At 42.7% G+C, this 21,350-nt stretch overlaps 1 protein-coding gene across 1 annotated transcript in view; it reads right to left on the bottom strand.

Moving 5' to 3' along the window:
* SDC2 (syndecan 2) overlaps nucleotides 1–20,820 on the bottom strand; it is a 115,626-nt gene extending 94,806 nt beyond the window's left edge. The window contains exon 1 of the mRNA XM_012467967.2: nucleotides 20,267–20,820. Within this exon, the coding sequence (XP_012323390.1) occupies nucleotides 20,267–20,326 (60 nt within the window). The 5' untranslated portion in view covers nucleotides 20,327–20,820. The remainder of the gene's footprint in view (nucleotides 1–20,266) is intronic.
* Nucleotides 20,821–21,350: the final 530 nt, after the last annotated feature.

Below are 21,350 nucleotides of genomic sequence, written 5' to 3'. Positions count from 1 at the left end.
GAGAAAGGCCAGCCTATAAGAACCCATGTCTTCTGGCTACCCATCCAGCACTCTCTTGCTTTTCCCAGAATAAAGAAGGATGCATGGAAGTCAGTGCTAGTACAGGAAGACTCAAGAGGGAGAGAAATGGTTCATCACCTAGAGCAGGGGTCCCCGACCCCAGGACTGCAGACCAGTACTGGTCCACGGCCTGTTAGGAACCCAGCCCCACAGCAGCAGGTGAGTAGCGGTCCTGCCTCATTACCACCTGTGCTCCACCTTGTCAGATCAGTGGCAGCATTAGATTCTCCTAGGAACGCAAACCCTACTGTGAACTGCACAGGTGAGGAATCTAGTTTGCACGCTCTTTGTGAAAGGAGTCTGATGCCTGATGATCCAAAGTGGAACAGCTTCATCCCCAAACCATCCCCCCAACACCCGTGGAAAACCAGTCCCTGGTGCCAAAAAGGTTGGGGACCACGGCTCTAGAATCCTTCTGTGCATCAGGTGTTTCAGTGGTGCTTGTCACACTGGTCACTTAAGCCTCAGAAGGAAAGCTCTGCCCTATGACACATAAGTCATGGGTGATCAAGGTCCAGCATGAGTGTCCCCATCCAGCCTAAGAAAGGTTGCCTGGTCCAGGCAGCAAAGTATGGATAAGTGAATGCTTGGGCAATTAAGAGTCCCTCCCAAATCCCTGGCAGGTTGGGACAGTGGCCACTTTCCCTTTATACTCTTCGTGCTGGCCTGTGGGCCCTCTGCCTCTCTTCCCTCTCCCTAGAGGCCACTCATCGTGTCTTGAGGTTGCTATTTTCTCCCAGGCACACACAAACCAGACTGTCAATCATTCTGCCTGGTTAAAGTACCTGTCAGGGTCCCTTGAAATTTGAGGTAACGTCAGATTTCAATGATTACACAAAGTTCCCTAACTTTGGCAAATAAAGATTTTACCATCAGTTTAACAGGAAGTTGATTCTAGAATGCCAGACTCCTTCAACTATGGGCAACAAAAGATATCTAGTCTCAGTCAATCCAAGTTATCAGGAAAGGAAATAAAATATAGTTTAAGTTGCTCAGCACTCACCTTTAAAATGTTGTACAGAATCTTCTAAGGTTAGAAGGAAGCTATAAAGGTCAACGACTCTCCCCAGCCAGTTGATGACTTGAATCTCCTCTAAAGATTGTCAACAAACAACCATCCAAACACACACCTGCTTAACTCCAGGTATGGGCTCCCCTCACTCCTGCTGAAGTAGCCTGTTGCATCTCTGACCACCCCTTAGAAAGGCTTTCCTTTTATTCAATCGAGATTTTCACTCTAAATTGTCCAAAAGTATATAAGATCCAAGAAGACAAAGGGTCAGATGCAAGTCATTAAATCACATCTCTCTGGCGCTTGTTAGACAATGATACTACCAGAGGATGTTTCTTTTTGTCATTTTAAAAATTTCCAATTAAAAAAAAACAGAACCCCTTGCACATGTAGAATGCTAAAGTTGATTTATATTCAATAAACTAAAAGGTTCTATTGAATGAATACTAAATACATCTGTAAACAGTTTATAGTATTAAATTTGTTTGCATCTTCCGGGTTTTCTGCCTCTATTTATACCTCAAGGCACAAAACAACAAAAGCAGCCTGGTGAAGGCTCAGAAGAGTAGTTAATGCTCAGAGGAGGGAAACAGCAAACGCCAGGAGGCACATCCCAAATGCTCTCTTAATATTTATTAAACCAACAATAGTGTTTTGGGTAAATCTTATTAACGGAATACACAAAGTTCTGGGCAAATAAAATTTTAATTCATTTAGAGCAGATGTGCCTATAATCCACATTTTTATTAAAAGGACAATAAGCAGTTGAGAGGCTTGTAAATACCATGTTATTTTGAATATGATGTATTATTTTTCTGTCATGTAAGACTGTTAAAAACTTTTTTTTAAAAGCAGTATGTAGTATGCTTTTTGAATTTTCTTCTAAAGCTTGCGGGGAAGGCCTTAGTCTTAGAAATTACCTCAAATCCTTTGTGTGATGAATAAAGTTTAAAAAGCATAGTAAGTATCAAGTATAAAAAACATCCTAAGAAAACAAAACCTTGAGAAGGAGACAGTAAACAGAAGTTCATTCATCGTCTCTCCAACACTCATCATTGTCTGATGTACTAAAGCCTTCTATTGACACAATCTTTAGCAGTTAAAGATTAAATCATTTAACTGAAAACATCCTTTAAAAGCATTTATCAAAATTATATTTTCCTTTATTCTTTTTGTTTTTTTTATTTTTTGACATGAAGTCTCACTCTGTCACCCAGGCTGGAATGCAGTGGCGCAGTCTCGGCTCACGGCAACCTCCATCTCCCGGGTTCAAGCTATTCTCCTGACTCAGCCTCCCAAGTAGGTGGGATTACAGGCATGTGCCACCATGCCTGGCTAATTTTTTGTATTTTTAGTAGAGCTGGGGTTTCACCATGTTGGCCAGGCTGGTCTCGAACTCCTGACCTCATGATCCACCCGCCTCAGCCTCCCAAAGTGCTGGGATTACACGCATGAGCCACCGCACTTGGCTTTCCTTTATTCTTATTTACCAACCACTAAATTAAGAGATCAGAAGATCAAAAGTACATTGCTACAGTCTCCTGCATTTATTAAACTCAGCAAACACATTTCTTCCTAAACGCCCTTTATGTCATGTGCTAATAATCTTCAAATATTCCATACTTGACTAACTCGACAGTAAATAGTCCCCAAGGCCCCCACACCCAGCTTGAGCAACCCCATGTTCTCCATTTTCCTTTCTTGTCTGGGTCCAAATGCCAATTAACAAAGGAGTGAGGTAAAGGTCTCTCTGTAGTATGCCTGCTCTTTCACGTGTCACAAAACAGTTCTCTTTAGGCAACCAATCCTTGTCGGAATCCGTAAGATTCTGGGGATACTTCTTCATGTGTAGCTCCCAGAAATTAAGGAACTAGGAAGCTATTCTGGGATTCTTACTGGAAAGATTGGGAGAAAATAGTGCTTTCTACTGCAACTGCTGAGAGGATGGGCTGTTAACCTGAAGTTGCCAGACTCCATCTCGCCACCACCAGAAGAGAAGGCGCTCCTGGTTGTCATCAATACCTAAAGTCTTCCCTTTTTAGTAGCACAACCTCCCTAGATTTTAGTTGGGCTCATGGCCACCCATGTAGAGACTATACTTCTCAGCCCGCATAGCACCTTGGGTAACCATGTGACTATGTTGCAAACAGTGGGGTATGAGTGTAAGGTGATGTGTTATCCCTCCAGGCTGTGGCATTAAAAGGAATGGATATGTTCTTCCCCTTGACTCTCTCTCCTGGCGAAGACAGTATGGATGGACCGGCCACCTTCAACCAGCAAGTAAGAACTGCACATGAGCACAGCAGAGCTCTCCCACCGGACCTGTCTTGAGACTGTTATGTCAAAGAGAAATAAATCTACTTTAAGCCACTATGTTTAGGAATCTCTTTTTAACAACAGCTTAGCTGGTACCCTAATTCTATAAGACCTGAAAGTGAATCTAACAAAGGAAGGTTGAGCTGAGAGTTATGTAAGACCTGAGGCCTGATTTAAAAAAAAAAAAAAAATCACATAAGCATCTTGATGCAGCCATACCTGAAAACAGAACTACTCCTGAACTTTTCCATTATCTGAGCCAAAAAGTTTTCACTGCCTAAGCCAGTCTGAGTTGAGATTTTCATTACTTGCATCAGCACTCACTGGATGAAATGGTCCTGGGTCCTTTGCAGCTTTCCGAGCCTTTCCTTTTCCCCAGTGGTTGCTTCCCTGAGTCACTGCCAGGCAGAAGCCAAAACAGCTGTTCTACCGCCTCACAAAACTTTTAAATTAAGGGCGTTCCAAGGGCTGCATTCTATAAAGGAAACTCACTATTTCTGTAAATCAGTGTTTCATAAACTTTAATGTGCTTATGAGTCACTGGGAATCCTGTTAAACTTCAAATATGATTCAGTAAGTCTCAGGTGGGGTTTGATAGCCTGGATTTCTAGAGAACTCCCCAGTGATGCCCACGCTGCTGGTCTGGGACCCACATTTTGGGTAGCAAGGTCCTAGAGCAACAGCCTCCAATCCTGACTGCACATTGGAATCACCAAGGCAGCTTAAGACACAAAAATACTGACACCCAGGCCCGATAACCAGGGACTCTCAATAGCGTCTGTGCTGTCAAGGATGAGAACCGTCACTCAGAGGTTCTGGAATGCTAGCAAGCAAAAGAATCTCCTGGAAGGCTTTTTAAAGCTCAAGACTGCTGGGCCACAGCAATCCCGTTACTGGATATATACCCAAAGGATTATAAAACATTCAATTATAAAGACACATGCACACGTATGTTTATTACGGCACTGTTTACAAAAGCAAAGACTTGGAGCCAACCCAAATGCCCATCAATGATAGACTGGATAAAGAAAATGTGGTACATATACACCATGGAATACTATGCAGTCATAAAAAAGGATGAGTTCACATCCTTTTCAGGGACATGGATGAAGCTGGAAACCATCATTCCCAGCAAACTGACACAAGAACAGAAAACCAAACACTGCATGTTCTCACTCATAAGTAGGTGTTGAACAATGAGAATACATGGACACAGGGAGGGGAACATCACACACACTGGGGCATGTTGGTGGGTAGGGTGACTAGGGGAGGGATAGCAGGGGGCGAGGGTATTGGGGAGGGATAATATTAGGAGAAACACCTAATGTAGATGACGGTGAGGGAAAAGGAAGCAGCAAACCACCATGGCATATGTATATCTACGTAACCTACACGTTCTGCACATGTACCCCAGAACTTAAAGTATAATGAAAGAAAAAAAAAAGTTGCTGCTCCCTACCTGCCAGGTTTCTGATTGGTTGTCCTGGAGTGAGGCCCTTCTAACAAGTTCCGAGGAGCTGTAGATGATGCTGATCAGTCCCTACTTCGAGAACCACTGGCCTAATCTGAAAGCTAATGACTCCTTGTAACAGACCTCAATTTCCACTGAGAAAAAGCACTTCTATCTACTAATTGTATTACATTAATGCTCTGGAACATCTATCAGGCATACAGTCCTGACAGGGAGAGAGGGGAGAGACTTCACATTTCCAGTTCCTCTGTGTGTGCTTAATACTTTGTAAAGACACATTTAACCCTATCATCACCAAAATAATAAACTGACATTGAATTTTACTCTAGATATTAAAGACTTACTGGGTTTAAAAGCCTATGAATCATAGCAAATGGTTCATTTTAATAGCCTTCTCAGAATAATCCCTCTTCCAACTCCATTGTAGGACAGATACATGTTCAGCGGCAGTTTCTAAAGGGCCAGCATTTTAATGTTATCCTGCAGAGCAATTTTTAAAAGCTTTGAGAAATCCAGAATTCTTCAACAGAGTTTTGTTTTGAGTCAATTAAAGATAGACCCTTTTATTCAATGGATGGAAAATTGTGTTTTAGAAATGAGTGAGGGCAAGCATGCTCCCAAATTAGATACCCGAACAAAGTAAACTATGAATAGATTAGATGATAGGCTGCTGCTTTTGTGCTTAAGCATGAACTAAAGACAACTCAGATGTCTTGTTCACAGGACAGCCTAAAGCACTCTCTTCCAACTTCAGCCACAAACAATACAGCTCCATGGAATTGATGCAACTTGAACCGAGTCCAAATTGCTGAACTTAAGTGCAGGTACGATAAGAAGGCCATTATTAAGACACATATGTAGGACCTACACATGATCAGTATACTCCATCAAGTCCCAGAATGTATTTCCAACCAGTAAAACACGGAATTTTCTGTTCAAAGTACGAACGCAGGCAAATCTGGTAAACTGGCCAAACATGCTTTTCTGCAACCAGACCAAGAGGACAAGTGTCCTTTGTTCCATTCGGAAAAGTTTTCCTCCACAAAGGGAAATGTTTGCATTTTTAAAAAGACATCCTCAGATGAATTCACTTTATAGCTATACAGTCTTTTATCTAAAGACCTCTCAGATGTTTCCAAATCCACCAAAATAATCGTCAAAAAAAAAAAAAAAGTATGATCCAGCAGAAAAGACATTGGAGAAAAGAAAGAAGCTGGAAGGGAGCAAGGATTTCCCAGTTCTACACTGCTCAGACTGTGATAGGGTGCAGATGAGTCCTGGAAAGCCACCTCATTCCAAGGGGCTTAATCACAGCAGTAGAGAGCATATGTTAAGAACACAAAATCTTACCTGCTAGACTGCCCTCTAAACTGGAGACTAAGAAGTCCTCTAGAGCAGGGGTCTCAAGCCTCTGGAAGTGAGAATTAGCTTTTATAGGGAGCTGGACCCCAACCACATAGATTTTGATTTAACTGTCTGGAATGGGGCCAAGGCATGAATAGTTTCTAAAAGCCCCCAAGTTTTTGTAACCTGCAGCAGGGGTTGAGAACCCGCAATGGAGAACACGCCCTCCACTACCCAGATGGAAAAGCTAGAGAAGCCGAAATGCCTCCTCCTTTCACCAAAACACAACAGCCACAAAAAGAAAAGAAAAAGGAAGAGGAAAAAAATTGGCCTGTCCTTCTGAACTGGTCAGTGGCACCATCACTCTTCTCTGCTTCATGTTCAAAACCTCAAAAGACTACTCTGTCTTCTTTGATCAGTACATCTAATTAGCTGTCCATTTCAATCATCGTCAACATGGACAGTCTAGCGCAGGCTCTATACTGGGCATTCTTATTAGTGCTTGACACCCATTAATTAACGCATTAGCCCTCACAGCACCTCTATGAGGTGGCTACTGTGACTCATCTCCTTTTCACAGATGTGAAAATTGAAGCATAGAGAGGTTAAATCACCTGCCCAATTCCAGAAATTGGCAGAGATGAGATTTGGAAGGGTTCCATTAATTCTACCTCTTAGTTCTCCCATTACCAGACTGAAGTTTACCAAGAGAAGCTATTAAAGCAATATGCTAAAAGTTGGTAAAGAAATTAGAATATCAGTGACCTGGAGGATTAGGCCAACCAATGAAAAGGAAGACTCTTGACACTTCATGATTCGGGGCTGCAACCATTCATTAGACACTTCATGATTTGAGGCTGCAAACATTAGAAACCTTATGATTCAGGGTTGCACCCATTAGACTACATTAAACAATACTGACACATTTAGACACTTTCACTGCTCTCTTGAAAGATTACAGTATCATAGCAAGACGATTTAAATCTAAAAAAAACTGAGGCTCTAACTTACGCTGGACCACATAAAATGCAGCCTTGGCAAGTAATACTGCCTACCAGTTGTGAGCCAGTTATAGACAATGAATGGAAAATGCCTATACTAGTTCTAACTATACAGTAGGAGAGGGTTGTCATAATTTTTAATGTCACTGCCTTTCAATAAATTCTTTCCTTAAAAATATCTCACAGATTTATTTTTCTGAAAAAGCTTGACTCAAATATATGTGTTATGATAAAATTTACAAAATCAATATTCTCTTTTTTTTCTTGATGGAGTCTTGCTCTGTCCCCCTAGGCTGGACTACAGTGGTGCAATCTTGGCTCACTGCAACCTCTGCCTCCTAGGTTCAAGCAATTCTCCTGCCTCAGCCTCCTAAGTAGCTGGGATTACAGGTACCAGCCACCACACCTGGCTAATTTTTTTTTTCTATTTTTAGTAGACACAGGGTTTCACCATGTTGTCCAGGCCGGTCCCAAACTCCTGACCTCGTGATCCCGCTTGCCTCAGCCTCCCAAAGTGCTGGAATTACAGGCGTGAGCCACTGCACCTGTCCAATATTCAAGAGGAAACTCTTGGGAGAAAAGAAGAGCCTACATTTAAGACTGGCAAAAGGAACTGGGTAAAAAAGCACTTCTACCTAGGCTGTAAGTACATCAGACTCTCTCCTGGAAGGCACTTACATATTTTTAGTATAAAAACCCAAGGAATGCTCTTTTTTCTGTCAACTACAATAGCAACCTTTTTTTCCACCAGAAAATGCAGCATTAATTCATGAGGATTTTGCTTCTGGTCCCGATTCTTATCTCCAGGAAGCTTTTATCTCCCTTTCTATCTATAAGTCTCCAAAATCTTCCTAAGACTTATAAATCAACTCTATTTCAGTCTCTGCGTCTTCCAAATCTCAGTGCTCTCAACTCTCCTCCCATAATTAGCTCAAAGTGTCACCAGCAGGTAAAAGAATTAGCTGGAGCACAGTTTTGCTGGAAATTGAAAAAATATCTAAACACTAAAGGATTCTGCACAAAACCCACTAACCACATTGATGCTGAATGTATAACATAAAATGTATGTTCCATGGTATTTCATTTATTTATCAAACATGTGCCGGAAGTAAGTGCATTAGGTGTTAATCGTTAATGTGGGGAATGAGGGAGTAGAAGCAGGCAGAGAAGGAATGTTTTATGATAAGAAAAAATACTAATAAAACAGCCTCGGCTAAATTTACAACTGTGCCACTAATTATCTATGTAATCTTAGATAAATCACTTAACTTCTCTGGATATGTTTCCTTTTAAAAGTCAATTCCAGCTCTATAATCCAGTTACAAAAACTAAAAAAGCAAAATCCAAAAGAATACAGTGAGAATTATCCCAACACTTTTATACCTCTTTCATTACTTTGCTAAGGCTATTCAATCTTAACTGAACACGTAATATGAGGTCCCCAGCCTGGGCTACATAGTGAGATCCCATGTAACAACAACAAAAACTTAGCCAGAACTGGTGCCTGTAGTCTTGGCTACTCAGGAGGCTGAAGCAGTGAGATGCCTTGAACCCAGGAGTTTGTGGCTGCAATGAGCCATAATCACACCACTGCACTACAGCCTGGGCACCAGAGTGAGACTCCATCTCTTTTATGTTTTCACCTGATACATATAATATATGTAATGTATATAATATATGAGGTATATAATATACAAATATATATTATATACAAAGGCCCAGCTCTCACTTTTAGGAGTCCAAAGTTTATAGAATATGGAGAATCAGACTGGTTGAAATGTAAGGTTCTTTCTCCCCTGATAGAAACATCAAGAGATCATTCCGGTTCTAAACAATTTCTTGCACCTTGTACCTTTTGTACACTTTACCATTTGGAAGTCATTCTTTGAAGAGAAGATTGGGTAAAAGAGAAACATGAAAATCAAGTGTCTCTGCCGGGTGTGGTGGCTCACACCTGTAATCTCAGCACTTTAGGAGGCCGAGGCAGGGGGATCACCTGAGGTCAGGAGTTCAAGACCAGCCTGGCTAACATGGTGAAACCCCATTGGAAAGGAAAGGAAAGGGAAAAGGAAAAAAGGAAAGAAAGACAGAAAGACAGGAAAGAAAGATGACAGAAAGATAGGAAAGAAAGAAGGAGAGAAGGAAGAAAGGAAGGAAGGGAGGGAAGGAGGGAGGGAGAGACAGAGGAGGGGAAAGAAAATCCAGTGTCTCCAAGTCATCAACAGAATTCTGATTTTTCTCCAACATACTGTGCCACTTCAAGGAAGGTTTTAGGAAGGTTTTGTTTTTCCAGGAGACAAGTGACTTCTCTTCGCCAAGGGGCTCTTCTTAGCCTTCTCCATTGTTGTTTTATGACAATTTTGATTGCATGAATATCCAACTAGATTCAACAAAAACTGATGCATATTTTATATATAACACATATGTTAGTTAAGTGTTGGCCCAACTCATCATCAATTCTCTAAATAATCATAAAGTGGACAGACAGTAGTTAGTTGAAGGTGGGTATCTTGTCATAAATTCTTTTTAACTTGCAGAACCAACAAAGAGCTTTGTCCTTAGCTTACAGTAATGTGTATCAATTGTTAAACTGACTTATCAGTGTAAAACTTAATTCAATAACTAATCAGAAAAATCACAAAATCTAATCAAATATAATAATTAAATCACAACACCACTCTAAGTGAGTTCAGAAGTGGGATATAAATAAAGTTAAGATTTTAATTCACTAGTAAATTTATATAAAACTGTTTAAAATTTATGGTTCCAATGCTGACCTTCAAGTATTTTACAATTATAATCACAAGTACACCAAAGATTTTCCAGTCTTAACTAAATTTCCAACTTGTATGCAAGTTTTAGCTAAGTATTATTCAGGAAATATGGGTGATGGGGGAAATAAAAAATATAATTAAGCATCAAAACTTGCTTGATTAAAAATAAACCAGTTTTAAATTTGTGAAAATATATGTCCCATAGTGTCAAGAGTCAGATGCAAGTAAGAAACACAAAACACATGCATACATATTTACATATAAACATACAATATACTGCAGAATCACAAAACTTAGAGAAACCAACAGGTTTAAAACACCTACTACAGGTCAGGCTTGGGACAGAAGATTTTAGTCACTATTAAGGCTAATCTTCAAACTAACCAAAAAGCAAAATATTCTAACCTCAGTTTTACACTGAAGAAACAGGCTTGGAGATGATAAGAGATTTCTCATGGTTTTTAAGGTCACATAGCTTTTAAGTGGTAATACCAGAAACTGAACCCCAATTTATCTGATTCTAAAACATTCAAAACCATCTCTTTCATTTTCTTGATTTGGGAGAGTACATAGTGAACCTGGGCAATGCTAGAACAACTCCATATGAATTAGAATCTACATATGTCATGGCCCATCCTTTATTGGGTTGTCACAACACCTGTCACTCATGCAACTAGAGACTGTTGCCTAACGACTTTGTAAACAGAGGCCTTTTGGTTCCTAAATATATCAAGTGAATTGAGTCCTAAGCACAGATGTACTAGCCAAATACAATATGCCTTCAGTTAACCAGAATTTAGGGACCTTTATATTAATACTTTCACACGTACTTTTGTCAGATGCTTTTTCTGCATCTGTTGAGATGATTATATCTCCCTTAAACTGTTAACACCTGCACTGCTTTTCTGATGTTGAAACTATCCTTGGATATATCCCACTTGGGCTCATCATTATTCTTTTAATAAACTGCTGTATTCAATTTGTAATACTCTATTTAAAATTTTGACATCTAATATAAATGACATTGACCTATAGGTTTGTTTTTTCTGCTCTTCTTGTCTGGTTTTGACATAGAGTGATGCTAACCTCCAAAAATGGAAAGGGACAGCCTTCCATCACACTCTAAGCTCCACAACAATTATCTTTCTCTGAAGGATCAGCAGAACTTACTCTAACAACGATCTAGCTCTGGTGCCATTTTTTGATTGAAATTTTTGTTGAGATAACTGTAGATTCACACAAAGTTGTAAGAAATAATAGAAAGATCTCTTGTGCCCCTTCCAAGCTTCCCCTAATGGTAACATTTATAAAACTATAGTAAACATCACAACAAGGATATAGATATTGATACAATGTACCAATCTTATTCTGATTTTCCTAGTTTTACTTGTATTCATCCTGTGTGTGTTTGTGTGTGTGTGTATCTACACAGTTCTACGGCATGTATAGATTTGTATATATATATTATCTTTATACACACATATCTTTTAAAATATAACCAAGGTCTCACTATATATAGTTTTATATCCAACTTTCTGTGTACTATATTTTCCAAGTTATAAATGCCCTTCAGATAAATCTCTAATGGCCACATATTTATAAATATAATGGCCATATATTTATATGTATAAATCAGAATCTTTTATTTAACAATTACTCTATTATTGTACACTCAGGTTGTTTACATTTTTTTTTTAACTATTATAAGTAAGGCTTCAACAAACACATTTATAAACACTATTTACCTGGTAATGCTTTCCTTCAGACAGATTTGTAGAGGTAAAATTACTGGAAAAGATGAGCTTTTCACATCTTAACACAGATTTGTCCTGTCCCTGTAAGGAACCTTTCATCAGCCAGAAATAATAAATGGCATATTTTCTCACATCATCCCACTTTTAGAGAAAAGCTGACTACAAACATATTCCCAATGTCTCAGCATAGAACTAGTCTACCCCAGACAAGAAGAAAGCTCCAGTTATGAAAAAGTAGGTTTTAGTATGTATATGCTGAGCTACCCTCAGGGCTAGAGCTCATCAGATGAGCCCATGGAATGTGTGTGCCAAGCCCTTATTCTTCCGAGAAGCAGAAAACCAGGAATTATAACTAGCATGTGACACAACGCATGGACATTCCCTTATGCCAAAAAGCCCTGACCTATTGTGTCTCACATAATCCTAAAAACTTATCTTAGGTATTTCACTTTACAGATGAGAAAACTGAGCCCAGAAAGGTTAAGAAACTTGCCCAAGGTTACATAGTAAGTGTATCCAAATGCAGGCAACACTACCATAGTCTGCTCATTTTGATTCTTGCTTGTGGTCTGCACAGTACTCAGACCAGGCTCAAGTGCTCTAGAAAGGGACCAAAGGGAAGACACCAGTTAAAAGCCCCACTCTGGAAATGGAGATCCAGGCCAGAAACCTTATGAGGAGCCTAAAACACTTTATGAGACTTATGGTTTAAAAAGCCCCCCAGATTATATCGAGTCATGTTATCTTCTATCTAGAATGAAAGTGAGTTTTACCACTCAGTTGTTCTTTATGTTACACTGGCTTGTATCAGAAAATACATTTAAAAATACTAGTGATATGGTTTAGCTGTGGACCCACCCATATCTCACCTTGAACTGTAATAATCCCCATGTTTCAAGGTCAGGGCCAGGTGGAGATAATTAAAACATGGGAACAGTTTCCCCCATACTTTTCTCATGGTAGTAAGTCTCACAAGATCTGATGGTTTTATAAATGGGAGTTCCCCCGCACAAGCTCTCTTGTCTGCCTCCATGTAAGACATGCCTTTGCTTCTCCTTTGCCTTCCACCATGATTGTGAGGCCTCCCCCACCATGTGGAACTGTGAATCTATTAAACCTCTTTCCTTTATAAATTACCCAGTCTCAGGTATGTCTTTATTAGCAGAGTGAGAGCAGATTAATACAACTAGATATTAGATCATGAATACTTGGGACAATGTATACACTTCTAATAAACGAGTACTCAATTCAAGATAACAGGTTACCATGAACTATTAGAAATTACTTACCTTTCTGCAATGTGAATGAATTCCATGTTTCAATAATAAAATCAGAAGTATTTGACAGGGGATTAATAATTACTTATAAGTTAATCTTAACATTTCTCCTACTACACCCTGAAGTGCAGAAAAAGTAAATATTAAAGACAGAGAGATCCTCTAGTTCAACTCCATCATTTTAGAGATGGGTCCCACAGGGATTGAGGTCGTTAATTACATGTGTACAAAACCTTGCTTTTGCCTTGACTTAAAATGTTGTATGTTTAGTCTGTTGTACTTACATTTAATAATAAATTACACAGAAATACATACTTAACTCAGCTGGGTGCAGTGGCTCACATCTGTAATCCTAGCACTTTGGGAGGCCGAAGGAGGTGGATCGATTGAGGTGAGGAGATCAAGACCAGCCTGGCCAACATGGTGAAACCCCATCTCTACTAAAAATACAAAACATTAGCCAGGCCTGGAGGTGCACACTGTAATCCCAGCTACTCAGGAGGCTGAGGCAGGAGAAGCACTTGAACGGCGGGAGGAAGTTGCAGTGAGCCTCAATTATGCCACTGCACTCCAGCCTAGGTGACAGTAAGATTCTGTCTCAAGGAAAAAAAAAAAAAAGAAAGAAAGAAATACAAACTTAACTTTTCCTTTTAAAGAGCTTGAATAAAATAATTTTCCCGTAATAACTATGTATCCTGTTCCACATGTCTTACCATGAGACTAAATTCTATTAACTGCACATACTCCTTAAATATCAGGGCAACTTGTATTTAATATACCTGTATAATCATTTTAAAAAAACACCAAAATTCTTTGTAAAGAGAATATTTACTGAGTCTGTGTGACATTTTTCCAAAATAGATTGAACGGTAGAGAAAAAAATTGTGAAAACATGTCTTTAATAACATTTTTCCATTTTTCTGAGACTGTGCATTGGCTATCACACCACCAGCTGCAAACTCATTGGCTTCACTCTGCTGATGTGAAATGCAAATGGAAAATCTCCAAAGACTTCAAGGCTTCTCCCTTCTCCCACTCCTACCAATTCTTTGAGATACTCAAGAAAAACAGACATTCACAATTCTATTTCAACAGTGTCCTCTCCTATTCAGAGGGAGTCACCCCTCTATCCTTGTTGCTAAAGCTAATGCTGCCCTGGAAACAGACTTATCAAAATGCAATCACGATTTTTAATAGTAAAAGAAGAAATTTCATGCTTTTCCACTCTTAAAAATATAAAAATACTCTTTTTTCTGCCCTCAGTTCCCCCAAATTTACTCACTACTCCTGCCACCCCATTCTAAATGACCAACGGCATACCAACACATGATACAGACTAAATTCTAACTTGCTCCTTCTGATGTGCTGGGATCTTAGCAAAGCCACAGGAAACAGGAGGAGGTGTGATTGCGCACTGCTAATGTGTCGGGACATTACATCAATGACTTGTTTATTCTTGACACCAACCCTGCAATGTTGATGACACGGAGTGCAGAGGCATCAAAACTGGACAACTAGCCCAGGTCCAACTGGAGGCTGGTGTATTCAGCTGACCCTGAACCATAATGCCTTCAGTGGCCGGCATGAAAGTTCTGCAGGAGTGCCAACCGACCCCAAAATACCCTGGCCCACAGGTACCTGCCCTTCAACATGCAGCATCAACAGGTGTCAGCTCCTAACCTGAGCTCAGCACTGCACAGGGGTAAGAGGTTTGGAAACATGGTTTCTTCCCACAGCACTAATCTTGATGGGAGAGAAAATTCACCTCTTTAGAATGTCAGAGAGGTAAGAACATCTTACATGGCTCCCTCATTTCATTCCTTTCATTGCCCAAAAAAAGAGGCCAAGAGAGGAAGGGAAGAAAACAAATTTAGTAACTTCTGTGCCTAAAGCACCATTTAATGCTTCCTCCATTTCATCTTCACAACAGGCATATTATAAAGGCATTCTTAGGTCCAATTTACACACACACACTTTTGTAAGTGACTCAGAGCTTTAATATACTGTCCAAGTTCTGACACATTAAATGGCCAGGTACCAGCATCTGAACCCAGACTTGACTACCTCCCAAGCCCAAGCCCTTTGTACTCTAAGCCCAGCAACTACTGAGAACCCTAGTAGTAACACAGAATAGCACATAATTAAGGGGTAATGCTGTGATCTAAACCAGCGATTCCCAAATGAGGCTGATTCATTAGAACCATCTTGGTTGCTTTATAAAAATATAGATTCCCCCACACTCCCACCCCATTCAGACTTCTGATTGTCTAAGTCTGAAAGGAGGCCTGAAATCTGTATTTTCACATACTTCCAACGATTCTTATCATCAATCTGCCTTGCTATTTACAGAAGGATTAAAAACAATAGGATGAGCCACGAAAAGCTATTTGGAGCTTGGATTTAATTGACAGCATTTAAAAGGAGAAACACTGAAGAGGTAGCAATGTCCAGGGAGTGTTCATGACAGTGATACCATGACATGATAGAAAGTTATCAAGGGGGTAACTAGAAAGGAAGGCTATTACAGAGTAGCTTATAAATCCAGCAGAGGCACAGAGACTATACGCCATGAAAACAAGGACAGTCAGAGGTGTCTAGACCATGAGCAATGTGATCAAAGTGGTGGAGGAGAAACCAAACTGCATGCAAGTGTCTGGGCCAGAAATGGCGACTACAAGGCTATTGACATAGAAGCACGAGCTGGCAAGCCCCCAAGGAAGAAAAACAGAAGGGAAAGTTCTTCATTTGAAAGAAATTTTTTCTCCCATCAAGATTAGCATTACAAGAAGACATCACCAGCCAGGCGTGCTGGCTCATACCTGTAATCCCAGCACTTTGGGAGGCCGAAGCGGGTGGATCACCTGAGGTCAGGAGTTGGAGACCCACCTGGCCAACATGTTGAAACCCCATCTCTACTAAAAACACAAAAATTAGCCAGTGTGGTGGCGCGTGCCTGTAGTCCCAGCTACTCGGGAGACTGAGGCAGGAGAATTGCTTGAACCTGGGAGGCAGCAGTTGCAGTGAGCCAAGATCATGCCACTGTACTCCAGCCTGGGCGACAGAACGAGACTCCATCTCAAGAAAAAAAAAAAAAAAGATTAGCGCTGTGAGAAGAGACCACGTTTTGGAACCCCTGATCCCTTTGCAATGCTAAGCTCAGGTCGGCAGCTGGGTTAACATCTGTTGATGCCGCATCTTTAAATGCAAGTTCCCATGGGCCAGGGCATTCTGGGGCCAGTTGGCACTCCTGCAGAAGTTTCACACTGGCCACTGAAGTCATGAAAAAAATGAAGGGAAAGATCACTAGAATGCAAACTCCAAGAAGGCAGGGGTATATTTGCCTGGTTTGCTCACTGCTTTACCCCAAACACCTAGTAGGTAGGAAATAAATATTTGCAGAACGAATGCACAGCTGGATTTAGAGTCAGACTGGACATGGAAACCAACAAAGATGAATGAGTCCAGGGTTTCCTCAAGATCTAAATCCAAATGACTAGAATGAAAATGATAGTGCTGGCACAGCTGACTTAAAAAGTTAAATAAGAGTAGCTTGTTTTAGCAAAGATTCTTCTTCATTACTTCTGGCTTTTCTCTAAGACTTTATTTTGGCCACTAGTCCATGGAAAGAATTCAGTGGTTTTGAGATTCTGCAGAGCACCTTTCTGCCTGGGGAAGAAGAAAAGGATGGGCAAAATCTTTTAGTTTAATTGTTGTCAATGGAAGAAGGACAATCTAGTGAGAATCTAAACTCAGATGCCATTCCTTGGATCCCCATCAGCAGGTATGCCAACAGCACAGTGGCTTGAATGGACTCCCTATAAATCTTAATGAATGGGCTGGTGGGGCTCTGCGTGACTGGTCAGCCTCAGGGGCCTTGCCAACCTAAGGAGACTCCAAGCCACCTCTAGCTGGCCAGTCAGGTCTCTGGAGGCTTTTGGAGACTTGAAAACTAGTTCCACCTAGGGAACAAACTAGCTCACCTTTTGAAATCCTTCCCAAACTAATGATTATCCAAGGCGCCATTTGAGTGATCATATTACACAGCCCCCGGTTGGCTACCCCTTGAAGGGTGGTTACCATTAAAACTAAACGTATCAGGTCCTAGAAGCAGGAGCCAAAGGGCATGCTCAAATTACTTCTCAGACATCCATTTTCTACAAGCCTGATCTTATAAGATCTTTCCTTCTTAAATGACATCTACCTACTGCTAATATCCAACTAAAAGAGAAGGAGCCTTTGTTTTTATAAAATTCCCTAGCAAAAGCAATTTGTTTTACCCATAAAACAGCCAAACTATGTTTTCTAAAGAACTGCAAACAGTTATATGATTTCAATTTTAGTTATTCTTCTAACGCAAACTTTCCAGAGTCTGCCTTTCATAATACATGGAGAGATAATGCATGGGTCCAAATGACTTGACAGTTTCTTTTAATTTACAGACATCTAAGAATGTTTATAAAATTCCTCTAGTTCAAAACACTTCCTTTTCTTAAACATATTTCCAGTTCAAATTATGTGTTTATAGCAGTCTGCAATATATTATTTCGAAAGATAAACAGTCATGTACAAAATGTACAGAAAACCAGCAGCATATCACTACTGCCACACTCAGTCAGATTTTCCCCTTGCCTGGTGTTCCGCAGTGAAAGTCCTAACTTGCTAGTGTAAAATGTATGAATGGATTACTAGGAACAGGCTTTCCCAGCTGTCTCCAGGATCCATAAAGGAACAGCTACCAGTTCCTTTTCAAAGGCAGTTTTGAGTCTTAGTTACTGAGAATCTCTTTTTTTTCCCCTAGAGCTCAAAATAAAACTCAAGAATTCAGTAACTGTAGGCAGTTTTCCTTTCTTCCCTTTAAAGAGAGGCTTTAAACCCAGATCACTACTTCTAAATCCCACGAAACAGTTGCAGTTTCCAAATTAAAATGCAAAGTCCTGGAAATAATATTCTATAATTGCTAATTTACTTAAAATTAAGTCTTTTGACTTCATGTATATTTTTGCTGCTGTACATGAAACAGAGACTGAAAAGTAATTTAAATGGACTGTTAGCCATTCTGGGCCTTGAAATGGCTTCTATTGAGAAAGACTGACTCACTGCCTAACAGAGATTCTCTGCTAGTCTCCAAGTTGACATTATATAAATATCTAATTACCCTTTTTGGATGATATTCCAATTACTGAAAATAGTGTCTATCACAATGAAGCAGTTCACTCGGAAAGCATTCAGTTCTGGTTCAAACTGAGAAATATCAAAACCTCAAAGATACACAGTTCAGGGGAAAGCTGTCACCAGGGAGGATGGGTATACGGTTCCGCCAAAAAATTTCCTTAAGGAGCACTAGCAGATTTATGCAAAAACCCAGAGGGGCAGAAAATAGAAACACTCTTTCTCCAGAATCCCAAAACAGTAATATTTCCTAGCAAATCCCTGAATAAGACTCAGAGGGGGGGAAAAAAAGTCCTCCTTATCCATGTACGGTTGTTTAGGCAGGCTTCTTTTGAAATTTATTAGATGAAGTTGTCCCTTTGCCCTGTTTTGCAACAAGATGAGCAACAACGTTTATCTGAAATAAACAAGAGAACTGCTGCCTTTTGGTGTACAATAAGCCAAAGTTCGTCATAACTGGCTGAGAGATAACTAATACTAACGGGTTAAACCATCATTTGCCAAAAGAAAACACTGATAAGGCTCGGAGTTCTATGTTGCAACCTGAACGACCAAAATACTCATGTAGTCTGTACAGTTTCCAATTCTACCTGCTTTCCAACCACTAAGAACGTATGGAGACCTGCTAGCACACACACAGGCTCCAACACCAATTAAAAATGTCCATCTGCCTCTCGATGCCAAAGAGGTTTCCTAGTCTTAAACTAGTCTCAGCACAAAAAGGGGCGGGGGGGGGCGGTGGGAGAACTCAAACTCATAAAACCACCTAAAGACCTTAAGATGATATAATTTGTCTTTGAAGAGACAATTCAGTTAATTAGAAATTGACACGTTATTAGGTGGCAAAGGGAGAGGACATGGGGAACCAGAAAGGCCAGAAACAGTCGCACTCCCTAACTCAGACCCCAGAGGGCACTGAGGCTGCAGACGAAATCTGGGGTGCCAGGGCTTCCACCTGGACAGACAGAGCTCCAGGCGCCCAGGTAGAGGCAGCCGGGGACGAGAGGAGGCCAAGGAGGCAGTTCCCTTTAGAGGGCGCTCATTGGGCGACGTGGGGGAAACAAGCTCCAGCCTCGAAGCGCGACCAAAAGGAGAAATCAAGTTCCCACTGCCAGGGCAGGGGAGGGAAGCTGGGTGCCCGCAGGCGCCCCGCCAGAGTAGAGACTCCTGCCGGCCTCAGAAGTGCCCTGCCAGGGCCAGAAAGGGCGAGCGTGGCGGGAGGGAAGCCTCTGTCCCCGAGCTGCCAGGCGACCCGAGGCCGAGCGCCGTGTCACACGTACCCCGCCTCACCCCGCTTGCCGCACTCCTGGGCAACTCATATTAAAATGTCCTCCCGCCCCAGGCGCTCCTAGGTCCAACCTCCGCCCCTCAACGAGGACCTCCTCGCTGAGGATTGGGAATCCAGTGGCCGGCATCCCACCATTTTCGGACGCATTCCGGGCATCCCCCAGTGTCCCCTTGCGGGACCGCGGACTGCGATTCCACGTAGTGTCGGTTACCTCGCCCTAGCCGCAGGGAGCATCAAACAAAAGAACTTTTGCAAACTTTTCTCTCTGGACACTCGCGGGTCTCTTAAATCTGCCCCGCTATCTCCCCAGAACTTGCATGCAGTCAAGTAGGAAAGCTGGCGTGCGAGGATGGTGTGTGGAGGAAGGGACCCCGAAGTTTCCAGGTCATTCCTGGGTCTCGAGGAGCGCGCAGAGCAGAGCCGTTCCCTCGCGGGCCCGACCCGGACTCCCCGCTCCTGCCACCCTTTCTCTCCGTCCTTCCCGGACCACGCAGCAAGACCTGCCGAGGGCGAAGAAGTTGAGAGTGACTTCAAGGGCCTCTGCGGCTAGACCAAACTGCAATTCTCGTGCCCTCATTCCCGCGGACCGGGGGGCAACGCCAGCGAGCAGCGCTTTTCTGAGGAAGGGAAGAGGGGAAAAGGGTGGCCGGGCGAGCGCATTTGTCCCAGCGGATCTCCGGTGTAAGGGGCGGGGGGCTGGGGGGTTCCCCAGGTGGCGCTCCCCTATTCCCCGCGGGCTCCTCTCGTAGCTTCGAATACCCCAAACGGCGCGCGCGTCCCCCCACCCCCCGCCCACTCACCGACTCCGCCGACACGCAGGCCACCAAGCCCAAGGTGAGCAGGATCCACGCACGCCGCATATTCCCGAGGGACCGGCTGCTCCCAGCCGCCGCTTGCAATCAGAGTGAAACGAAGCCTCCTGCCCAGCGCTCCGCGCAGCCCGCGCACAGGAATCCGGAGCAGAGTAGCCGCAGGGACTGCGGCTCGGGCTCGGGGGCTTGGGCCCGGGGCTCGGGGGCGCTCGCTTCCTCCTCCTGCGCCTGCTCCCGCCGCCCGCAGCTGCGCCCCGGGAACGCGGCGCCCTCTCACTTGTTGGTTTCTGCACTCCCGACACCGAGTTGGTGCTCTGGGGAGGCTGCCCTCTGAAGCCTTTCTTGCTCTACTGTGGTTTTGCTCCTCCGCGGACTCCTTTCCCGTGCCGAGGTTCAGTTTCTGGTTTTAAGGAATAAATTCGCTGGCTTCAAAGGGAGCTGCGGCAGAAGTTTGGGGGCAGAGCGGCGGTGGCGCGCGATCCGCGCGGCTGGAGCTCCGGGAGTATCTGGAGAGCAGCGCGTCCGAGTGGGGCCACTGGCTCCGCGGCTGCGTCCCTCCTCCTCCCGCGCCGCGCCTCCCTCCCCGGGTCCTCCTCCTCCTTCCCCTCCTCCTCTTTTCCTCGGGCTCCCTCCCTCCCTCCCTCCCGTGCCTGCTTCTCCGGGCTCCCCCGGGCGACTGGGGAGAGGAGGCGGCAGTGTGACTCCCAGATAAACCCGGGAGAAATTCCTACAGGATTACATCCCGATTGGCAGCTCCGAGGACCAGTGGGCGTCGCGGCTCCACGCTGTGGCTGCGCCGGGTGTGCTCACCGGCAAACCTGGGCTGCTGCGTTTTCTCGCTCCCTTTCTCTCCCCACTTTTCCTCTCTCCTTCACTACGCTCTTTTCTTCCTTGTTTTCTTTTCTCTTTCTCTTCACTGTCCCTTTTCTAGAGAACAATTAGTGAAGAAACGAGAAACATACGTAGCTTTCTGCGTTGAGAATTCGACCGGTAGAAAGAAACTGCCTTGTGAGTTGGGGGGAAAAAAGGGTAAGATGCCTTCAAGCAATGTGAGATGTTCATAAATTCCCAG

This window comes from Aotus nancymaae, unplaced genomic scaffold (genome assembly GCF_030222135.1).
Source record: "Aotus nancymaae isolate 86718 unplaced genomic scaffold, 86718_ANA_hifiasm-v0.15.2.pri h1tg000036l, whole genome shotgun sequence".
NCBI lineage: Eukaryota > Metazoa > Chordata > Mammalia > Primates > Aotidae > Aotus > Aotus nancymaae.
The sequence above is the reverse complement of the archived record's forward strand: the minus strand, read 5'-3'. Positions and strand labels throughout refer to the sequence as shown.